The sequence below is a fragment of the Pseudophryne corroboree genome, chromosome 6 (assembly GCF_028390025.1).
Source record: "Pseudophryne corroboree isolate aPseCor3 chromosome 6, aPseCor3.hap2, whole genome shotgun sequence".
Taxonomy (NCBI): Eukaryota; Metazoa; Chordata; class Amphibia; order Anura; family Myobatrachidae; genus Pseudophryne; species Pseudophryne corroboree.
In genome coordinates, this window is record NC_086449.1 from 805,867,766 (window position 1) to 805,890,316 (window position 22,551).

General features: G+C 52.8%; 1 protein-coding gene across 13 annotated transcripts in view; it reads left to right on the top strand.

Moving 5' to 3' along the window:
* The window catches only part of DGKI (diacylglycerol kinase iota), a 439,065-nt gene that overhangs the window by 244,905 nt on the left and 171,609 nt on the right, over positions 1–22,551 (top strand). For 12 of the 13 annotated variants that reach the window (XM_063928993.1, XM_063928994.1, XM_063928996.1 and 9 more), the window contains exons 12-15: positions 14,074–14,134; positions 16,516–16,629; positions 17,166–17,303; positions 19,916–19,994. In XM_063928993.1, coding sequence (XP_063785063.1) covers positions 14,074–14,134; positions 16,516–16,629; positions 17,166–17,303; positions 19,916–19,994 — 392 coding nt within the window. The remainder of the gene's footprint in view (positions 1–14,073; positions 14,135–16,515; positions 16,630–17,165; positions 17,304–19,915; positions 19,995–22,551) is intronic. The other variant, XM_063928991.1, reaches the window with a different exon arrangement.

Sequence of the window (22,551 nt, forward strand, 5' to 3'; positions counted from 1 at the left end):
TAGGGGTAGGGGTGCTGCTAGGGATAGGGTTGGTGCTAGGGTTAGGGATAGGGGTGCTGCTAGGGATAGGGATGGTGCTGGGGTTAGGGTTAGGGATGCTGCTAGGGTTATGGATGGGGATGCTGCTAGGGATAGGGATGCTGCTAGGGTTAGGGTTAGGGATGCTGCTAGGGTTAGGGATGCTGTTAGGGTTAGGTATAGGGATGCTGCTATGGTTAGGGATAAGGATGCTGCTATGGTTAGGGACAGAGATGCTGCTAGGGATAGGGATGCTGCTAGGGATAGGGATGCTGCTAGGGATAGGGAAGCTGCTAGGGATAGGGATGCTGCTAAGGTTAGGGATGCTGCTAGGGTTAGGGATGCTGCTAGGGTTAGGGATGCTGCTAGGGTTAGGGATAGTGCTAGGGATAGGGTTGGTGCTAGAGTTAGGGATAGGTAGCTGCTAGGGTTAGGGATGCTGCTATCGTTATGGATAGGGATGGTGCTAGGGTTAGGGATGCTGTTAGGGTTAGGGATGCTGCTAGGGATAGGGATGCTGCTAGGGTTAGGAATGCTGCTAGGGATAGGGATGCTGCTAGGGATAGGGATGCTGCTAGGGTTAGGGATGCTGCTAGGGTTAGGGATGCTGCTAGGGTTCGGGTTAGGGATGCTGCTAGGGATAGGGATGCTGCTAGGGATAGGGATACTGTTAGGGTTAGGAATGGTGCTAGGGTTAGGGATAGGTATTCTGCTAGGGATAGGGATGCTGCTAGGGTTAGGGATAGGGATTCTGCTAGGGATAGGGATGCTGCTAGGGTTAGGGATAGGGATGCTGCTAGGGTTAGGGATAGGGATGCTGCTAGGGTTAGGGATAGGGATGCTGCTAGGGTTAGGGATAGGGATACTGTTAGGGTTAGGATTAGGGATGCTGCTAGGATTAGGATAAGGGATGCTGCTAGGATTAGTGATGCTGCTAGGGTTAGGGATAGGGATGCTGCTAGGGATAGGCGTGCTGCTAGGGTTAGGGATGCTGCTAGGGTTAGGGTTAGGAATGCTGCTAGGGTTAGGGATAGGGATGCTGCTAGGGATAGGGATGCTGCTAGGGAAAGGGATGCTGCTAGGGATAGGGATGCTGCTAGGGTTAGGGATGCTGCTAGGGTTAGGGATAGGGATGCTGCTAGGGTTAGGGATAGAGATGGTGTTAGGGATAGGGGTGCTGCTAGGGTTAGGGATAGGGATGCTGCTAGGGTTAGGGATAGAGATGGTGTTAGGGATAGGGTTGCTGCTAGGGTTAGGGATAGGGATGCTGCTAGGGTTAGGGATGCTGCTAGGGATAGGGATGCTGCTAGGGTTAGGGATGCTGCTAGGGATAGGGATGCTGCTAGGGTTAGTGCTAGGGATAGGGATGCTGCTAGGGTTAGGATTAGGGATGCTGCTAGGGTTAGGGATAGGGATGCTGCTAGGGTTATGGATGGGGATGCTGCTAGGGTTAGGGTTAGGGATGCTGCTAGGGCTAGGGATAGGGATGCTGCTAGGGTTAGGGCTGCTGCTAGGGTTAGGGATAGGGATGGTGCTAGGGTTAGGGATGCTGCTAGGGATAGGGATGGTGCTAGGGTTAGGGATGCTGCTAGGGATAGGGATGGTGTTAGGGATAGGGATTCTGCTAGGGATAGGGATGCTGCTAGGGATAGGGATGCTGCTAGGGATAGGGATTCTGCTAGGGATAGGGATGGTGCTAGGGTTAGGGATAGGGATTCTGCTAGGGATAGGGATGCTGCTAGAGTTAGGGATAGGGATGCTGCTATGGATAGGGATACTGTTAGGGTTAGGATTAGGGATGCTGCTAGGATTAGGATTAGGGATGCTGCTAGGATTAGGGATGCTGCTAGGGTTAGGGATAGGGATGCTGCTAGGGTTAGGGTTAGGGATGCTGCTAGGGATAGGGATGCTCCTAGGGTTAGGGATGCTGCTAGGGTTAGGAATGCTGCTAGGGATAGAGATGCTGCTAGGGTTAGGGATACTGCTAGGGTTAGGGATAGGGATGCTGCTAGGGATAGGGATGCTGCTAGGGTCAGGGTTAGGAATGCTGCTGGGGATAGGGATGCTGCTAGGGTTAGGGATGCTGCTAGGGTTAAGGTTAGGGATGCTGCTAGGGATAGGGATGCTGCTAGGGATAGGGATGCTGCTAGGGTTAGGGATGCTGCTAGGGTTAAGGTTAGGGATGCTGCTAGGGATAGGGATGCTGCTAGGGTTAGGGATAGGGATGCTGCTAGGGTTAGGGATGCTGCTAGGGTTAGGGATGCTGCTAGGGTTAAGGTTAGGGATGCTGCTAGGGTTAGGGATAGGGATGCTGCTAGGGATAGGGATGCTGCTAGGATTAGGGATAGGGATGCTGCTAGGGATAGGGATGCTGCTAGGGATAGGGATTCTGCTAGGGATAGGGATTGTGCTAGGGTTAGGGATAGGGATTCTGCTAGGGATAGGGATGCTGCTAGAGTTAGGGATAGGGATGCTGCTAGGGATAGGGATACTGTTAGGGTTAGGATTAGGGATGCTGCTAGGATTAGGATTAGGGATGCTGCTAGGATTAGGGATGCTGCTAGGGTTAGGGATAGGGATGCTGCTAGGGTTAGGGTTAGGGATGCTGCTAGGGATAGGGATGCTCCTAGGGTTAGGGATGCTGCTAGGGTTAGGAATGCTGCTAGGGATAGAGATGCTGCTAGGGTTAGGGATACTGCTAGGGTTAGGGATAGGGATGCTGCTAGGGATAGGGATGCTGCTAGGGTTAGGGTTAGGAATGCTGCTGGGGATAGGGATGCTGCTAGGGTTAGGGATGCTGCTAGGGTTAAGGTTAGGGATGCTGCTAGGGATAGGGATGCTGCTAGGGATAGGGATGCTGCTAGGGTTAGGGATGCTGCTAGGGTTAAGGTTAGGGATGCTGCTAGGGATAGGGATGCTGCTAGGGTTAGGGATAGGGATGCTGCTAGGGTTGGGGATGCTGCTAGGGTTAGGGATGCTGCTAGGGTTAAGGTTAGGGATGCTGCTAGGGTTAGGGATAGGGATGCTGCTAGGGATAGGGATGCTGCTAGGATTAGGGATAGGGATGCTGCTAGGGTTAGGGATGCTGCTAGGGTTAGGGATAGGGATGCTGCTAGGGATAGGGATGCTGCTAGGGTTACGGATAGGGATGCTGCTAGGGTTAGGAATACTGCTAGGGTTAAGGTTAGGGATGCTGCTAGGGTTAGGGATAGGGATGCTGCTAGGGATAGGGATGCTGCTAGGGTTAGGGATAGGAATGCTGCTAGGGTTAGGGATAGGGATGCTGCTAGGGATAGGGATGCTGCTAGGGTTAGGGATAGGGATGCTGCTAGGGTTAGGGATAGGGATGCTGCTAGGGATAGGGATGCTGCTAGGGTTAGGGATAGGGATGCTGCTAGGATTAGGGATGCTGCTAGGGTTAGGGTTAGGGATGCTGCTAGGGTTAGGGCTGCTGCTAGGGTTAGGGATAGGGATGCTGCTAGGGTTAGGGATAGAGGTGCTGCTAAGGATAGGGATGGTGCTAGGGTTAGGGATGCTGCTAGGGATAGGGATGCTGCTAGGGTTAGGGATGCTGCTAAGGTTAGGGGTGCTGCTAGGGTTAGGGATGCTGCTAGGGTTAGGGGTGCTGCTAGGGATAGGGATGCTGCTAGGGATAGGGATGCTGCTAGGGTTAGGGCTGCTGCTAGGGTTAAGGTTAGGGATGCTGCTAGGGTTAGGGATAGGGATGCTGCTAGGGATAGGGATGCTGCTAGGGTTAGGGATAGGAATGCTGCTAGGGTTAGGGATAGGGATGCTGCTAGGGATAGGGATGCTGCTAGGGTTAGGGATAGGGATGCTGCTAGGATTAGGGATGCTGCTAGGGTTAGGGTTAGGGATGCTGCTAGGGTTAGGGATAGGGATGCTGCTAGGGTTAGGGTTAGGGATGCTGCTAGGGTTAGGGATAGGGATGCTGTTAGGGATAGGGATGCTGCTAGGGTTAGGGATAGGGATGCTGCTAGGGTTAGGGATGCTGCTAGGGTTAAGGTTAGGGATGCTGCTAGGGTTATGGATAGGGATGCTGCTAGGGTTAGGGATAGGGATGCTGCTAGGGATAGGGATGCTGCTAGTTTTAGCGATAGGGGTGCTGCTAGGGATAGGGATGGTGCTAGGGTTAGGGATGCTGCTATGGTTAGGGACAGAGATGCTGCTAGGGTTAGGGATGCTGCTAGGGTTAGGGGTGCTGCTAGGGATAGGGATGCTGCTAGGGATAGGGATGCTGCTAGGGTTAGGGCTGCTGCTAGGGTTAAGGTTAGGGATGCTGCTAGGGTTAGGGATAGGGATGCTGCTAGGGATAGGGATGCTGCTAGGGTTAGGGATAGGAATGCTGCTAGGGTTAGGGATAGGGATGCTGCTAGGGATAGGGATGCTGCTAGGGTTAGGGATAGGGATGCTGCTAGGGTTAGGGATGCTGCCAGGGTTAGGGTTAGGGATGCTGCTAGGGTTAGGGATAGGAATGCTGCTAGGGTTAGGGTTAGGGATGCTGCTAGGGTTAGGGATAGGGATGCTGCTAGGGATAGGGATGCTGCTAGGGTTAGGGATAGGGATGCTGCTAGGGATAGGGATGCTGCTAGGGTTAGGGATAGGGATGCTGCTAGGGTTAAGGTTAGGGATGCTGCTAGGGTTATGGATAGGGATGCTGCTAGGGATAGGGATGCTGCTAGGGATAGGGATGCTGCTAGTGTTAGCGATAGGGGTGCTGCTAGGGATAGGGATGGTGCTAGGGTTAGGGATGCTGCTATGGTTAGGGATAGGGATGCTGCTAGGGTTAGGGATGCTGCTAGGGTTAGGGATGCTGCTAGGGTTAAGGTTAGGGATGCTGCTAGGGTTAGGGATAGGGATGCTGCTAGGGATAGGGATGCTGCTAGGATTAGGGATAGGGATGCTGCTAGGGTTAGGGATGCTGCTAGGGTTAGGGATGCTGCTAGGGATAGGGATGCAGCTAGGGTTATGGATGGGGATGCTGCTAGGGTTAGGGATACTGCTAGGGTTAAGGTTAGGGATGCTGCTAGGGATAGGGATGCTGCTAGGGTTAGGGATAGGGATGCTGCTAGGGTTAGGGATAGGGATGCTGCTAGGGATAGGGATGCTGCTAGGATTAGGGATGCTGCTAGGGTTAGGGTTAGGGATGCTGCTAGGGTTAGGGCTGCTGCTAGGGTTAGGGATAGGGATGCTGCTAGGGTTAGGGATAGAGGTGCTGCTAAGGATAGGGATGGTGCTAGGGTTAGGGATGCTGCTAGGGATAGGGATGCTGCTAGGGTTAGGGATGCTGCTAGGGTTAGGGGTGCTGCTAGGGTTAGGGATGCTGCTAGGGTTAGGGGTGCTGCTAGGGATAGGGATGCTGCTAGGGATAGGGATGCTGCGAGGGTTAGGGCTGCTGCTAGGGTTAAGGTTAGGGATGCTGCTAGGGCTAGGTATAGGGATGCTGCTTGGGATAGGGATGCTGCTAGGGTTAGGGATAGGAATGCTGCTAGGGTTAGGGATAGGGATGCTGCTAGGGATAGGGATGCTGCTAGGGTTAGGGATAGGGATGCTGCTAGGATTAGGGATGCTGCTAGGGTTAGGGTTAGGGATGCTGCTAGGGTTAGGGATAGGGATGCTGCTAGGGTTAGGGATGCTGCTAGGGTTAGGGATAGGGATGCTGTTAGGGATAGGGATGCTGCTAGGGTTAGGGATAGGGATGCTGCTAGGGTTAGGGATGCTGCTAGGGTTAAGGTTAGGGATGCTGCTAGGGTTATGGATAGGGATGCTGCTAGGGTTAGGGATAGGGATGCTGCTAGGGATAGGGATGCTGCTAGTGTTAGCGATAGGGGTGCTGCTAGGGATAGGGATGGTGCTAGGGTTAGGGATGCTGCTATGGTTAGGGACAGAGATGCTGTTAGGGTTAGGGATGCTGCTAGGGTTAGGGGTGCTGCTAGGGATAGGGATGCTGCTAGGGATAGGGATGCTGCTAGGGTTAGGGCTGCTGCTAGGGTTAAGGTTAGGGATGCTGCTAGGGTTAGGGATAGGGATGCTGCTAGGGTTAGGGATAGGAATGCTGCTAGGGATAGGGATGCTGCTAGGGATAGGGATGCTGCTAGGGTTAGGAATAGGGATGCTGCTAGGGTTAGGGATGCTGCTAGGGTTAGGGTTAGGGATGCTGCTAGGGTTAGGGATAGGAATGCTGCTAGGGTTAGGGTTAGGGATGCTGCTAGGGTTAGGGATAGGGATGCTGCTAGGGATAGGGATGCTGCTAGGGATAGGGATGCTGCTAGGGATAGGGATGCTGCTAGGGTTAGGGATAGGGATGCTGCTAGGGTTAGGGATGCTGCTTGGGTTAAGGTTAGGGATGCTGCTAGGGTTATGGATAGGGATGCTGCTAGGAATAGGGATGCTGCTAGGGATAGGGATGCTGCTAGTGTTAGCGATAGGGGTGCTGCTAGGGATAGGGATGGTGCTAGGGTTAGGGATGCTGCTATGGTTAGGGACAGAGATGCTGCTAGGGTTAGGGATGCTGCTAGGGTTAGGGGTGCTGCTAGGGATAGGGATGCTGCTAGGGATAGGGATGCTGCTAGGGTTAGGGCTGCTGCTAGGGTTAAGGTTAGGGATGCTGCTAGGGTTAGGGATAGGGATGCTGCTAGGGATAGGGATGCTGCTAGGGTTAGGGATAGGAATGCTGCTAGGGTTAGGGATAGGGATGCTGCTAGGGATAGGGATGCTGCTAGGGTTAGGGATGCTGCTAGGGTTAGGGTTAGGGATGCTGCTAGGGTTAGGGATAGGAATGCTGCTAGGGTTAGGGTTAGGGATGCTGCTAGGGTTAGGGATAGGGATGCTGCTAGGGATAGGGATGCTGCTAGGGTTAGGGATAGGGATGCTGCTAGGGATAGGGATGCTGCTAGGGTTAGGGATAGGGATGCTGCTAGGGTTAGGGATGCTGCTAGGGTTAAGGTTAGGGATGCTGCTAGGGTTATGGATAGGGATGCTGCTAGGGATAGGGATGCTGCTAGGGATAGGGATGCTGCTAGTGTTAGCGATAGGGGTGCTGCTAGGGATAGGGATGGTGCTAGGGTTAGGGATGCTGCTATGGTTAGGGATAGGGATGCTGCTAGGGTTAGGGATGCTGCTAGGGTTAGGGATGCTGCTAGGGTTAAGGTTAGGGATGCTGCTAGGGTTAGGGATAGGGATGCTGCTAGGGATAGGGATGCTGCTAGGATTAGGGATAGGGATGCTGCTAGGGTTAGGGATGCTGCTAGGGTTAGGGATAGGGATGCTGCTAGGGATAGGGATGCTGCTAGGGTTACAGATAGGGATGCTACTAGGGTTAGGGATACTGCTAGGGTTAAGGTTAGGGATGCTGCTAGGGATAGGGATGCTGCTAGGGATAGGGATGCTGCTAGGGTTAGGGATAGGAATGCTGCTAGGGTTAGGGATAGGGATGCTGCTAGGGATAGGGATGCTGCTAGGGTTAGGGATAGGGATGCTGCTAGGGTTAGGGATAAGGATGCTGCTAGGGATAGGGATGCTGCTAGGGTTAGGGATAGGGATGCTGCTAGGATTAGGGATGCTGCTAGGGTTAGGGTTAGGGATGCTGCTAGGGTTAGGGCTGCTGCTAGGGTTAGGGATAGGGATGCTGCTAGGGTTAGGGATAGAGGTGCTGCTAAGGATAGGGATGGTGCTAGGGTTAGGGATGCTGCTAGGGATAGGGATGCTGCTAGGGTTAGGGATGCTGCTAGGGTTAGGGGTGCTGCTAGGGTTAGGGATGCTGCTAGGGTTAGGGGTGCTGCTAGGGATAGGGATGCTGCTAGGGTTAGGGCTGCTGCTAGGGTTAAGGTTAGGGATGCTGCTAGGGTTAGGGATAGGGATGCTGCTAGGGATAGGGATGCTGCTAGGGTTAGGGATAGCAATGCTGCTAGGGTTAGGGATAGGGATGCTGCTAGGGATAGGGATGCTGCTAGGGTTAGGGATAGGGATGCTGCTAGGGTTAGGGATGCTGCTAGGGTTAGGGATAGGGATGCTGCTAGGGTTAGGGATGCTGCTAGGGTTAGGGATAGGGATGCTGTTAGGGATAGGGATGCTGCTAGGGTTAGGGATAGGGATGCTGCTAGGGTTAGGGATGCTGCTAGGGTTAAGGTTAGGGATGCTGCTAGGGTTATGGATAGGGATGCTGCTAGGGTTAGGGATAGGGATGCTGCTAGTGTTAGCGATAGGGGTGCTGCTAGGGATAGGGATGGTGCTAGGGTTAGGGATGCTGCTATGGTTAGGGACAGAGATGCTGCTAGGGTTAGGGATGCTGCTAGGGTAAGGGGTGCTGCTAGGGATAGGGATGCTGCTAGGGATAGGGATGCTGCTAGGGTTAGGGCTGCTGCTAGGGTTAAGGTTAGGGATGCTGCTAGGGTTAGGGATAGGGATGCTGCTAGGGATAGGGATGCTGCTAGCGTTAGGGATAGGAATGCTGCTAGGGATAGGAATGCTGCTAGGGTTAGGGTTAGGGATGCTGCTAGGGTTAGGGATAGGGATGCTGCTAGGGATAGGGATGCTGCTAGGGTTAGGGATAGGGATGCTGCTAGGGATAGGGATGCTGCTAGGGTTAGGGATGCTGCTAGGGTTAAGGTTAGGGATGCTGCTAGGGTTATGGATAGGGATGCTGCTAGGGATAGGGATGCTGCTAGGGATAGGGATGCTGCTAGTGTTAGCGATAGGGGTGCTGCTAGGGATAGGGATGGTGCTAGGGTTAGGGATGCTGCTATGGTTAGGGACAGAGATGCTGCTAGGGTTAGGGATGCTGCTAGGGTTAGGGGTGCTGCTAGGGATAGGGATGCTGCTAGGGATAGGGATGCTGCTAGGGTTAGGGATAGGGATGCTGCTAGGGATAGGGATGCTGCTAGGATTAGGGATAGGGATGCTGCTAGGGTTAGGGATGCTGCTAGGGTTAGGGATAGGGATGCTGCTAGGGATAGGGATGCTGCTAGGGTTACGGATAGGGATGCTGCTAGGGTTAGGGATACTGCTAGGGTTAAGGTTAGGGATGCTGCTAGGGATAGGGATGCTGCTAGGGATAGGGATGCTGCTAGGGTTAGGGATAGGAATGCTGCTAGAGTTAGGGATAGGGATGCTGCTAGGGATAGGGATGCTGCTAGGGTTAGGGATAGGGATGCTGCTAGGGTTAGGGATAAGGATGCTGCTAGGGATAGGGATGCTGCTAGGGTTAGGGATAGGGATGCTGCTAGAATTAGGGATGCTGCTAGGGTTAGGGTTAGGGATGCTGCTAGGGTTAGGGCTGCTGCTAGGGTTAGGGATAGGGATGCTGCTAGGGTTAGGGATAGAGGTGCTGCTAAGGATAGGGATGGTGCTAGGGTTAGGGATGCTGCTAGGGATAGGGATGCTGCTAGGGTTAGGGATGCTGCTAGGGTTAGGGGTGCTGCTAGGGTTAGGGATGCTGCTAGGGTTAGGGGTGCTGCTAGGGATAGGGATGCTGCTAGGGTTAGGGCTGCTGCTAGGGTTAGGGCTGCTGCTAGGGTTAAGGTTAGGGATGCTGCTAGGGTTAGGGATAGGGATGCTGCTAGGGATAGGGATGCTGCTAGGGTTAGGGATAGGAATGCTGCTAGGGTTAGGGATAGGGATGCTGCTAGGGATAGGGATGCTGCTAGGGTTAGGGATAGGGATGCTGCTAGGGTTAGGGATGCTGCTAGGGTTAGGGATAGGGATGCTGCTAGGGTTAGGGATGCTGCTAGGGTTAGGAATAGGGATGCTGTTAGGGATAGGGATGCTGCTAGGGTTAGGGATAGGGATGCTGCTAGGGTTAGGGATGCTGCTAGGGTTAAGGTTAGGGATGCTGCTAGGGTTATGGATAGGGATGCTGCTAGGGTTAGGGATAGGGATGCTGCTAGTGTTAGCGATAGGGGTGCTGCTAGGGATAGGGATGGTGCTAGGGTTAGGGATGCTGCTATGGTTAGGGACAGAGATGCTGCTAGGGTTAGGGATGCTGCTAGGGTAAGGGGTGCTGCTAGGGATAGGGATGCTGCTAGGGATAGGGATGCTGCTAGGGTTAGGGCTGCTGCTAGGGTTAAGGTTAGGGATGCTGCTAGGGTTAGGGATAGGGATGCTGCTAGGGATAGGGATGCTGCTAGCGTTAGGGATAGGAATGCTGCTAGGGATAGGGATGCTGCTAGGGATAGGGATGCTGCTAGGGTTAGGGATAGGGATGCTGCTAGGGTTAGGGATGCTGCTAGGGTTAGGGTTAGGGATGCTGCTAGGGTTAGGGATAGGAATGCTGCTAGGGTTAGGGATGCTGCTAGGGTTAGGGATAGGGATGCTGCTAGGGATAGGGATGCTGCTAGGGTTAGGGATAGGGATGCTGCTAGGGATAGGGATGCTGCTAGGGTTAGGGATGCTGCTAGGGTTAAGGTTAGGGATGCTGCTAGGGTTATGGATAGGGATGCTGCTAGGGATAGGGATGCTGCTAGGGATAGGGATGCTGCTAGTGTTAGCGATAGGGGTGCTGCTAGGGATAGGGATGGTGCTAGGGTTAGGGATGCTGCTATGGTTAGGGACAGAGATGCTGCTAGGGTTAGGGATGCTGCTAGGGTTAGGGGTGCTGCTAGGGATAGGGATGCTGCTAGGGATAGGGATGCTGCTAGGGTTAGGGCTGCTGCTAGGGTTAGGGGTGCTGCTAGGGATAGGGATGCTGCTAGGGATAGGGATGGTGCTAGGGTTAGGGATGCTGCTATGGTTAGGGACAGAGATGCTGCTAGGGTTAGGGATGCTGCTAGGGTTAGGGGTGCTGCTAGCGATAGGGGTGCTGCTAGGGATAGGGATGGTGCTAGGGTTAGGGATGCTGCTATGGTTAGGGATAGAGGTACTGCTAGGGATAGGGATGGTGCTAGGGTTAGGGATGCTGCTATGGTTAGGGATAGGGATGCTGCTAGGGTTAGGGATGCTGCTAGGGTTAGAGTTAGGGATGCTGCTAGGGTTACGGATAGGGATGCTGCTATGGTTAGGGATAGGGATGCTGCTAGGGTTAGGATTAGGGATGCTGCTAGGGGTAGGGATAGGGATGCTGCTAGGGTTAGGGATGCTGCTAGGGTTAGGGCTGCTGCTAGGGTTAGGGATAGGGATGCTGCTAGGGTTAGGGATAGGGGTGCTGCTAGGGATAGGGATGGTGCTAGGGTTAGGGATGCTGCTAGGGTTAGAGTTAGGGATGCTGCTAGGGTTACGGATAGGGATGCTGCTAGGGTTAGGGATAGGGATGCTGCTAGGGTTAGGATTAGGGATGCTGCTAGGGGTAGGGATAGGGATGCTGCTAGGGTTAGGGATGCTGCTAGGGTTAGGGCTGCTGCTAGGGTTAGGGATAGGGATGCTGCTAGGGTTAGGGATAGGGGTGCTGCTAGGGATAGGGATGGTGCTAGGGTTAGGGATGCTGCTAGGGATAGGGATGCTGCTAGGGATAGGGATGCTGCTAGGGTTAGGGGTGCTGCTAGGGTTAGGGATGCTGCTAGGGTTAGGGGTGCTGCTAGGGATAGGGATGCTGCTAGGGATAGGGATGCTGCTAGGGTTAGGGCTGCTGCTAGGGTTAGGGATAGGGATGGTGCTAGGGTTAGGGATAGGGGTGCTGCTAGGGATAGGGATGGTGCTAGGCTTAGGACTGCTGCTAGGGATAGGGATGGTGCTAGGGTTAGGGATGCTGCTAGGGTTAGGGATAGGGATGCTGCTAGGGATAGGGATGCTGCTAGGGATAGGGATGCTGCTAGGGTTAGGGATAGGGATGCTGCTAGGGCTAGGGATGCTGCTAGGGATAGGGATGCTGCTAGGGTTAGGGATAGGGATGCTGCTAGGGATAGGGATGCTGCTAGGGATAGAGATAGGGATGCTGCTAGGGTTAGGGATGCTGCTAGGCTTAGGGTTAGAGATGCTGCTAGGGCTAGGGTTAGGGATGCTGCAAGGGATAGGGATGCTGCAAGGGATAGGGATGCTGCTAGGGTTAGGGATAGGGATGCTGCTAGGGTTAGGGATAGGGATACTGCTAGAGATAGGGATGCTGCTAGGGATAGGGATGCTGCTAGGGATAGGGATGCTGCTAGGGTTAGGGGTGCTGCTAGGGTTAGGGATGCTGCTAGTATTAGGGTTAGGGATGCTGCTAGGGTTAGGGATAGGGGTGCTGCTAGGGTTAGGGATGCTGCTAGGGATAGGGATGTTGCTAGGGTTAGGGTTAGGGATGCTGCTAGGGATAGGGATGCTGCTAGGGATAGGGATGCTGCTAGGGTTAGGATTAGGGATGCTGCTAGGGTTAGGGATAGGGATGCTGCAAGGGTTAGGATTAGGGATGCTGCTAGGGTTAGGGATAGGGATGCTGCTAGGGATAGGGATGTTGCTAGGGTTAGGATAGGGATGCTGCTAGGGTTAGGGATAGGGATGCTGCTAGGGTTAGGATTAGGGATGCTGCTAGGGTTAGGGATAGGGATGCTGCTAGGGATAGGGATGTTGCTAGGGTTAGGGTTAGGGATGCTGCTAGGGATAGGGATGCTGCTAGGGTTAGGGTTAGGGATGCTGCTAGGGTTAGGGATAGGGATGCTGCTAGGGTTAGGGTTAGGGATGCTGCTAGGGTTAGGGATAGGGATGCTGCTAGGGTTAGGGATGCTGCTAGGGATAGGGATGCTGCTAGGGTTAGGGGTGCTGCTAGGGTTAGAGATGCTGTTAGGGTTAGGGATGCTGCTAGGGTTAGGGATAGGGGTGCTGCTAGGGTTAGGGATGCTGCTAGGGTTAGGGTTAGGGATGCTGCTAGGGTTAGGGATAGGGATGCTGCTAGGGATAGGGATGCTGCTAGGGTTAGGATTAGGGATGCTGCTAGGGTTAGGGATAGGGATGCTGCTAGGGTTGGGGATAGGGATGCTGCTAGGGTTAGGATTAGGGATGCTGCTAGGGTTATTGATAGGGATGCTGCTAGGGATAGGGATGTTGCTAGGGTTAGGGTTAGGGATGCTGCTAGGGTTAGGGATAGGGATGCTGCTAGGGTTAGGGTTAGGGATGCTGCTAGGGTTAGGGATAGGGATGCTGCTAGGGTTAGGGTTAGGGATGCTGCTAGGGTTAGGGATAGGGATGCTGCTAGGGTTAGGGATGCTGCTAGGGATAGGGATGCTGCTAGGGTTAGGGGTGCTGCTAGGGTAAGAGATGCTGTTAGGGTTAGGGATGCTGCTAGGGTTAGGGATAGGGGTGCTGCTAGGGTTAGGGATGCTGCTAGGGTTAGGGATGCTGCTAGGGTTAGGGATAGGGATGCTGCTAGGGATAGGGATGCTGCTAGGGTTAGGATTAGGGATGCTGCTAGGGTTAGGGATAGGGATGCTGCTATGGTTAGGGATAGGGATGCTGCTAGGGTTAGGATTAGGGATGCTGCTAGGGTTATTGATAGGGATGCTGCTAGGGATAGGGATGTTGCTAGGGTTAGGGTTAGGGATGCTGCTAGGGTTAGGGATAGGGATGCTGCTAGGGTTAGGGTTAGGGATGCTGCTAGGGTTAGGGATAGGGATGCTGCTAGGGTTAGGGTTAGGGATGCTGCTAGGGTTAGGGATAGGGATGCTGCTAGGGTTAGGGATGCTGCTAGGGTTAGGGGTGCTGCTAGGGTTAGAGATGCTGTTAGGGTTAGGGATGCTGCTAGGGTTAGGGATAGGGGTGCTGCTAGTGTTAGGGATGCTGCTAGGGTTAGGGTTAGGGATGCTGCTAGGGTTAGGGATAGGGATGCTGCTAGGGATAGGGATGCTGCTAGGGTTAGGATTGGGGATGCTGCTAGGGTTAGGGATAGGGATGCTGCTAGGGTTAGGGATAGGGATGCTGCTAGGGTTAGGGGTGCTTCTAGGGTTAGTGACAAAGTTACAGGAAATATAGTATCTATTATGAGCATTTCATCATGTTTAATGTCCACTTTACAATCGTGTCAACATTCCCATTTTGACCTAATGAATGTCGGCGGTGTGAATGTGGAACATATAGACCGTGCCCCCTGTCCTTATCACACGTACACACATTGTTTGTTTTCATCTTATGTTCCAGGCTGGAGCTGTATAGAAAAGTGCCAAATCTTCGCATTCTCGCCTGCGGTGGCGATGGGACGGTAAGAACGCTATGTATGGTATTATACAGTTTGTCCTACTGCCACGGCCTTTGATGCCCCTGAACCTTAAACAGGTGCTGCCTTATATAAAGAGCTACTGTATTAATATCCACCAATCAATGGCAAAATTACAGAATAAATGACATATCAATGGCAGGCTTTAAAGTGGCAATTTTATTAAAGGGACAATTCAATTGGTTTTGCTTTTAATAATATTGCCTTTTTAAGACCTGTCAGGATATATACCGTGAATCAGCATTCAATACTAGTTAAATCAGGCCCTTTCGCGTCTTTTTACACAAGAATGATTTATTTGATGTGCAGTACTTCTATATCTGTGTGAGTCTGTATACGAGGCACATCGGAGCTTGGCATGAAAAAGGAACTTTCTCAGCCGGGCCCCGGAACTCTCTCAGCCAGAACCAGTAACCCTCTCAGCCGGGCCCAGGAACTCTCTCAGCCAGGCCCAGGAACCCTCTCAGCCGGGCCCAGGAACTCTCTCAGCCAGGCCCAGGAACCCTCTCAGCCGGGCCCAGGAACTCTCTCAGCCAGGCCCAGGAACTCTCTCAGCCGGGCCCAGGAACTCTCAACCAGGGCCAGGAACCCTCTCAGCCGGGTCCAGGAACCCTCTCAGCCGGTCCCAGGAACCCTCTCAGCCGGTCCCAGGAACCCTCTCAGCCGGGCCCAGGAACTCTCTCAGCCGGGCCCAGGAACTCTCTCAGCCGAGTCCAGGCACTCTCAGCTGGGGCCAGGAACTCTTTCAGCTGGGCCCAGGAACTCTCTCAGCTTGACCCAGGAACTCTCTCAGCCGGGCCCAGGAACTCTCAGTCGGGCACAGGAACTCTCTCAGCCCGGACCAGGAACCCTCTGAGCCGGGCCCAGGAACTCTCAGCCAGGCCCAGGAACCCTCTCAGCCGGGCCCAGGAACCCTCTCAGCCAGGCCCTGAACTCTCTCAGCCGGACCCAGGAACTCACTCAGTTGGGGCCAGGAACTCTTTTATCCGGGACCAGAAACTCTCTCAGCCGGGCCCAGGAACTCTCTCAGCCGGGCCCAAGTACTCTTTCAGTCGGGCCCAGGAACTCTACTGTATTAATATCCACCAGTCAATGGCAAAATTACAGAATAAATGACATATCAAGGGCAGGCTTTAAAGTGGCAATTTTATTAAAGGGACAATTCAATTGGTTTTGCTTTTAATAATATTGCCTTTTTAAGACCTGTCAGGATATATACCGTGAATCAGCATTCAATACTAGTTAAATCAGGCCCTTTCGCGTCTTTTTACACAAGAATGATTTATTTGATGTGCAGTACTTCTATATCTGTGTGAGTCTGTATACGAGGCACATCGGAGCTTGGCATGAAAAAGGAACTTTCTCAGCCGGGCCCCGGAACTCTCTCAGCCAGGACCAGTAACCCTCTCAGCCGGGCCCAGGAACTCTCTCAGCCAGGCCCAGGAACCCTCTCAGCCGGGCCCAGGAACTCTCTCAGCCAGGCCCAGGAACCCTCTCAGCCGGGCCCAGGAACTCTCTCAGCCAGGCCCAGGAACTCTCTCAGCCGGGCCCAGGAACTCTCAACCAGGGCCAGGAACCCTCTCAGCCGGGTCCAGGAACCCTCTCAGCCGGTCCCAGGAACCCTCTCAGCCGGGCCCAGGAACTCTCTCAGCCGGGCCCAGGAACTCTCTCAGCCGGGCCCAGGCACTCTCAGCTGGGGCCAGGAACTCTTTCAGCTTGGCCCAGGAACTCTCTCAGCTTGACCCAGGAACTCTCTCAGCCGGGCCCAGGAACTCTCAGTCGGGCTCAGGAACTCTCTCAGCCAGGACCAGGAACCCTCTGAGCCGGGCCCAGGACCTCTCAGCCAGGCCCAGGAACCCTCTCAGCCGGGCCCAGGAACCCTCTCAGCCAGGCCCAGGAACTCTCTCAGCCGGACCCAGGAACTCTCTCAGCTGGAGCCAGGAACTCTTTCAACTGGGCCCATGAACCCTCTCAGCCGGGCCCAGGAACTCTCTCAGCCGGGCCCAGGTACTCTCTCAGTCGGGCCCAGGAGCTCATGTAGCTCTAAGCCCACAGTGAGCACCTCTGGATGCCGGAGTACCACACTATCACCATGGATAGCACAGAGATGCTGTATAATGAAGTGCACCTTAAGCTGTCAGACTCAAACATACATCACATAGCCAAGGACAATGGTCTCTAAACAGGGACAGCTAATGACATTTCCAGACCTCTTGTCAATTTATCTCAATAATCCCACCCATTTACCACCTAACTTATCTACCTTCTATCTGGAAGCCTTTTCCATAGTGGTCAGGAGGTTCAGCATCTACATGACCATTTCATCCCTGGCTTCCGGCTCATTCTGTCTTCTCTTCCTGTCACAGGTAGGCTGGATCCTTTCTGTCTTGGACGAGCTGCAGATAAACCCGCAGCCTCCGGTTGCTGTTCTTCCTCTTGGTACCGGGAATGACCTTGCTCGCACCCTTAATTGGGGAGGGGTAGGTGTGCACCCAAATCTAACTCTCTCTGCACATGTTACATCTGCCCCACCTGCAGTGCACATGGTTTTACCCTTCTGCTAACAAATTTGCTGCTACTATCAGGTCTGAATTACCCCCATTATGTCTGATGTGCATAGAAGATACTGCTTCCCCTATGTTCATTCACAGTAATATCTCTTGTATCTTCAGCTCTTGTTATTCCTCATACACTTACACATGTATATGTGGTTACTATCTGTATTTACGTGTATATCATACCCTCCAACATTTTATACAAAAAAAAAACACGGTACAAAGTAGGAAAAGGGGCGTGGTCACAGGTAAAGGTGCGTGGTCACATCCCCTTTCCTATACTTTCATTGTAAATCTGGGGAGTCAAAAATCGGTACAAGGCCCTTTTTGGCCGGTACAGACCATAAAAAAAACGGTACTGTATTGGCCAAAAAGGTAGAGTTGGAGGGTATGGTATATGTATTTGAGATTGTTCTTGGAACGGTTATCCTTTGACACTTCCTCCATTGTCCTCTGACCAGGGTTACACAGATGAACCCGTCTCTAAGATCCTCTGCCATGTAGAAGATGGCACCATAGTGCAGCTGGACCGCTGGAACCTGCAGGTGGAGAGGAACCCTGACCTACTCCACGAGGAGCTGGATGATGGGACACATAAGGTCAGAGGTCAGAGGATCTGCCCGGGAATCTGGGGGTTGTAAGATGTACGAGTCTGGGGGCAGAACTTGTCGTTTAGGACAATGTAATAGAAATGTCATACAAACAGATATGAGTGAGCACTCACTGAGTGCCTTCTCCTACAGTCACTGGGGGTCATTCCGAGTTGATCGCTCGTTGCCGATTTTCGCAATGGAGCAATTAAGGCAAAAATGCGCATGCGCATGGTACGCAGTGCGCATGCGCTAAGTATTTTAGCACAAAACTTAGTAAATTTACTCACGTCCGAACTAAGAATTTTCATCGTTGAAGTGATCAGAGTGTGATTGACAGGAAGTGGGTGTTTCTGTGCGGAAACTGGCCGTTTTCTGGGAGTGTGCGGAAAAACGCAGGCGTGTCAGGGAAAAACGCGGGAGTGTCTGGAGAAACGGGGGAGTGGCTGGCCGAACGCTGGGCGTGTGTGTGACGTCAAACCAGGAACGAAACGGGCTGAGCTGATCGCAGTGTAGGAGTAAGTCTCGAGCTACTCAGAAACTGCTAAGAATTTTCTATTCGCAATTCTGCTACTCTTTCGTTCGCTATTCTGCTAAGCTAAGATTCACTCCCAGATGTCGGCGGCCTAACGTGTGCAATGCTGCTAAAATCTGCTAGCGAGCGAACAACTCGGAATGACCCCCACTGTGAGGAGTGCTGCTAAACGGGTGGTCTTCTGTATGCCGAATGTCGGGATCCCGGCGCACAGTATACCGGCGCCGGAATCCCGACACCCGGCATACCGACAACTATTCTCCCTCGTGGGGGTCCACGACCCCCCTGGAGGGAGAATCCCTGTGCCCGCAGCGTGGCGAGCGCAGCAAGCCCGCAAGGGGCTCCTTTGCGCTCGCCACGCTGTCGGTATGCCGGCGGTTGGGCTCCCGGCGCCGGTATGCTGGTCGCCGGGAGCCCGAGCGCCGGCATACCGTACTACACCCCTGTTAAACATGTGAGAGGGGTTACATGCCCACAGACATAACCAAGCTCCTCCTTGCACAGCCACTGTGAGCTCCTACAGTAACTCACGATCAGGAAGTGCCCGGCAAGTGTGCGGGAATATAACTTTTAAATGTCATTTAGTACTTTTTTTCCATAGTACTTCAAGTCATGCTTTCACTGTGTGTGTGGTAGGGTCTTGTGAGTGCATCTCAAATCCCATCTTGTTTAGGAGTGCGAGTGACCCTAGATCAAAATGTATTTTAAAGTACCTGCAGACAAGCTGCGTTTTAGAAGGCAAAATGGAAATGCCCTGAATTTGTTATTCTCTAAAATGTAAACTAGATTTGAATTGTGACCACTAGATGGCACTGTAGGTATAGAATTTATTCAGAATTGTCTCATTGACTTTACGTTATACTGTATGTAAGATTCATAGTAATTCAAATATCTCATGTGTAATTTTGTGTAACACATCCTGACAAGTTCAGTGGTTTACAGAGAGCAACAAAGGCTCTCAGGCCCTCATTCCGAGTTGTTCGCTCGCTAGCAGATTTTAGCAGCATTGCACAAACTAGGCAGCCGCCCTCTGGGAGTGTATCTTAGCTTAGCAGAATTGCGAACGAAAGATTAGCAGAATTGCGAATAGAAATTTCTTAGCAGTTTCTGAGTAGCTCGAGACTTACTCCTACACTGCGATCAGCTCAGCCCGTTTCGTTCCTGGTTTGACGTCACAAACACGCCCTGCGTTCGGCCAGCCACTTCCCCGGTTCTCCAGACACTCCCGCGTTTTATCCTGGCACGCCTGCGTTTTTCCGCACACTCCCAGAAAACGTCCAGTTTCCGCCCAGAAACACCCACTTCCTGTCAATCACACTCCGATCACTTCAACGATGAAAATTCTTCGTTCGGACGTGAGTAAATCTACTAAGTTTTGTGCTAAAATACTTAGCGTATGCGCACTGCGTACCATGTGCATGCGCATTTTTGGCATCGCTCCGTTGCGAAAATCGGCAACGCGCGAACTACGCGGAATGACCCCCTCATTCCAAGTTGTTCGCTCGCTAGCACTTTTTAGCAGCCGTGCAAATGCTATGCCGCCGCCCACTGGGAGTGTATTTTAGCTTAGCAGAAGTGCGAACGAAAGGATTGCAGAGCGTAGACAAAGTTTTTTTGTGCAATTTCAGAGTAGCTCAATACCTACTCAGCGCTTGCGATGACTTCAGACTGTTCAGTTCCTGTTCTGACGTCACAAACACGCCCTGCGTTCGCCCAGCCACGCCTGCGTTTTTCCTGGCACACTTGCGTTTTTTTCGAACACTCCCTGAAAACGGTCAGTTGACACCCAGAAATTCCCACTTCCTATCAATCACTCTGCGGCCAGAAGTGCGACTGAAAAGCTTCGCTAGACCCTGTGTGAAACGACATTGTTCGTTGCAATAGTACATCGCGCGTGCGCATTGCGCCGCATATGCATGCGCAGAAGTGCCGTTTTTTGCCTCATCGCTGCACAGCGAACGAATGCAGCTAGCAAACAACTTGGAATGACCACCAAGGCCCTTTTCTCCTGCACAACAGCTGACATTTGGTTGCTTTGCTGCTGGTTTTTGGACTGTCTCAGAATTTGCCCTCTGCTTTCTTCCAGCTTCCACTTAACGTTTTCAATAACTACTTCAGTCTGGGGTTTGATGCTCACGTGACCTTGGAGTTCCACGAGTCCAGAGGTGAGTTGGACGTTAATAAAGAAAAGGATTTTGTAATTATAAACAGAAGAAAGAGGTGTAACCTTTATCCGCTGACTGTACCTATGTCCTCTGCCGTTGTGCACACGGAGTGGCGGCAGCCGTTGTGTGAGCTGGAATGACGTCCGTGAGACTGTGCTATGAATCAGGGACATCACTGAGGATGCATCACTAGTAACACTGAAGATAGAGTCACCTTTTCATTCTGAATGGGGGTAACTGGGCAGCCAAGGAGGGCCGGCATGTAGGCTAAGTGTTCAGAGGGTATGTAGACGGATTGCAGGCCAGGCTACTGTATGTTATTACCCAGGGCACACGGCCCAGGTGGGGTGGGACTGTTCCTACCCCGTTGGCACTTGTATTTGGCGCATATATTTTTGCTTCCAGTCCCTTCTTCCATGACGACGTAAGTACAGGGAGCAGGGGGCAGAGTACCTGGCCCACGGTGCATTAGTGCCCTGCTATGGCATTGCTAAATCCAAACATTTAATTAAACAAATCTTTGTATTGACCTCAAATATATTTATACGTGTACATATTAATTAGGTGAAATAACAGGTTCTCTTTTAATACATTTTCTACTTGACATTCTTTGCAAACCTCAGTAATGTAAAATACAATAGAACTTATTTAGACCATATTCCCAGTTCTCATTGTCTCGCCCATCCCGTCATCCAGTGCGACTGTGCGGAATAACAGCGCCATCCGGAAAATCTCAAATGGGAACTTCTCCCTCTTTATTTTACAAACCACAATTTCGGCACAGATAATGGGGGTCATTCTGACCCGTTCGCTCGCTGCTGTTTGTCGCAGCTGAGCGAACGGGTCTCTACTGCGCATGCGCCGTAGTGCGCCGGTGCATGCCAGACGACTGAAGGCCGTAGCAGGGCTGCGAACGCCTCTGCCTGACTGACAGGCAGAGGCGGTCGCTGTGCGGGAGGGGGCGGAACGGCGTCGTTTGGCCGCCGTTTCGTGGAAGCGGTCCGGCCAACGTAGGCGTGGCCGGACCAAACGGGGGACGGGCCACAGAGGCTGCGTGACGTCACACGCAGCCGCTGCGGGCCGGGGAGCGTTGAGTAGCTCCCGGCCAGCACGCTAAAGCTGCGCTGGCCGGGAGCTACTCTTGAAGTGCAAAGGCATCGCGGGGGTGGGCCGGCACTGACATGCGGGGCGGACTAGCCCTGTGCTGGGCGTCCCCCCGCATGTCAGTGTAAATGATCGTAGCTGTGCTGAATTTAGCACAGCAACGATCAACTCGGAATGACCCCCAATAAGAGGGTCTGTTGTCTTGTAATGTAAAAGCTCCTCACTCGGTACAGCACTAAGGTTACCGGCATCTGCAGCGTATGAGGTCATAGGGCATGTGCGCCAATGCAGATCTGCGTGATTCTGGCAGTTATTCCCGCTTGCATCTGGAGAGACCAGAGAGGGAATGAACGGTTTAACGTAGGCTGCGTACAGGGAATTACGGCCGCTCAAATTGCGAACAGCTGCAAGCTGGCACCCAGACTCGCCTACACATTGAGAAAGCCATTGTATTTGTGGGCGGACGATGGCTAGTGCACGGTTAAGTCATCCTCCAGCCCTGGCGCACTGACTGTGGATGTCTGATGGCGGAAGCACCGCAGATACTAAGTGCTATCTCTTTGGCTCTGGCGCATACAGTACTGGGTCTGATTTGATGTGGACGTGCGGCCGATGTCAGACATAGCAGGGCAATTTATTGGTGGCGTCCTAGAATGCACCGATCAGTATTACCCCGCTGACAGGGGGCGTCTCAGTCAGGGACGGATCTAGACTTTTCTTTAGGGGGGGGCGGTTTACTGTTTAATCTTGACTCCTCCCTCTACAGTCCCAACTCCTCCCATCTGCAATCCTAACTCCTCCTCTCTCAATTCTGACTGAACTTTTTGAGTGAGACTGAGATAGAGCTTTGCGATTGTTCTATGTACATGTGACTGCGCTATGGGGTAGTTGTATTTATTATCCCTAGTACCCACACACCAGCAAGTGAGGGGCAAATGCTCTGTAACCCTTGCTCTCCTGGCTCCTCTGTGCTGCTGTGGTATAAGATGCAGCACATCGTTCTGCCTCAGGCTATCCCCGGAGAGCTCTCTTCTGCTCAAAGTGGGCGTGGCTATGACGGTGTTAGGGGGGGCGGTCGCCCCCTTCGCCCCCCCCTAGATCCGGCCCTGGTCTCAGTCCTTGGACTAATATATGTACACCAGGGAAGATCTTGGTAGCGCCATTTGTATGAAGCCGCAGGTGGGCGCTGCCAAGAGAAGCAGACACGACAGCTCTGCATCAGGCCCACACATATATGTTTGGTGGGTGTTGGAGCAAATAGTTTTTTCTTTGCACCCGAGATGGGGAGTTATTTTGATGTTTTATAACATAGTATAGAGCATGGGTCTTCAACCTGTGGCCCTCCAGCTGCTGTGAAACTACACATCCCAGCATTCCCTGCCACAGTTTTGCTACTAATGTATGCTAAAACTGAGTCAGGCCATCCTGGGGTGTGCAGTTCCACAGCAGTTGG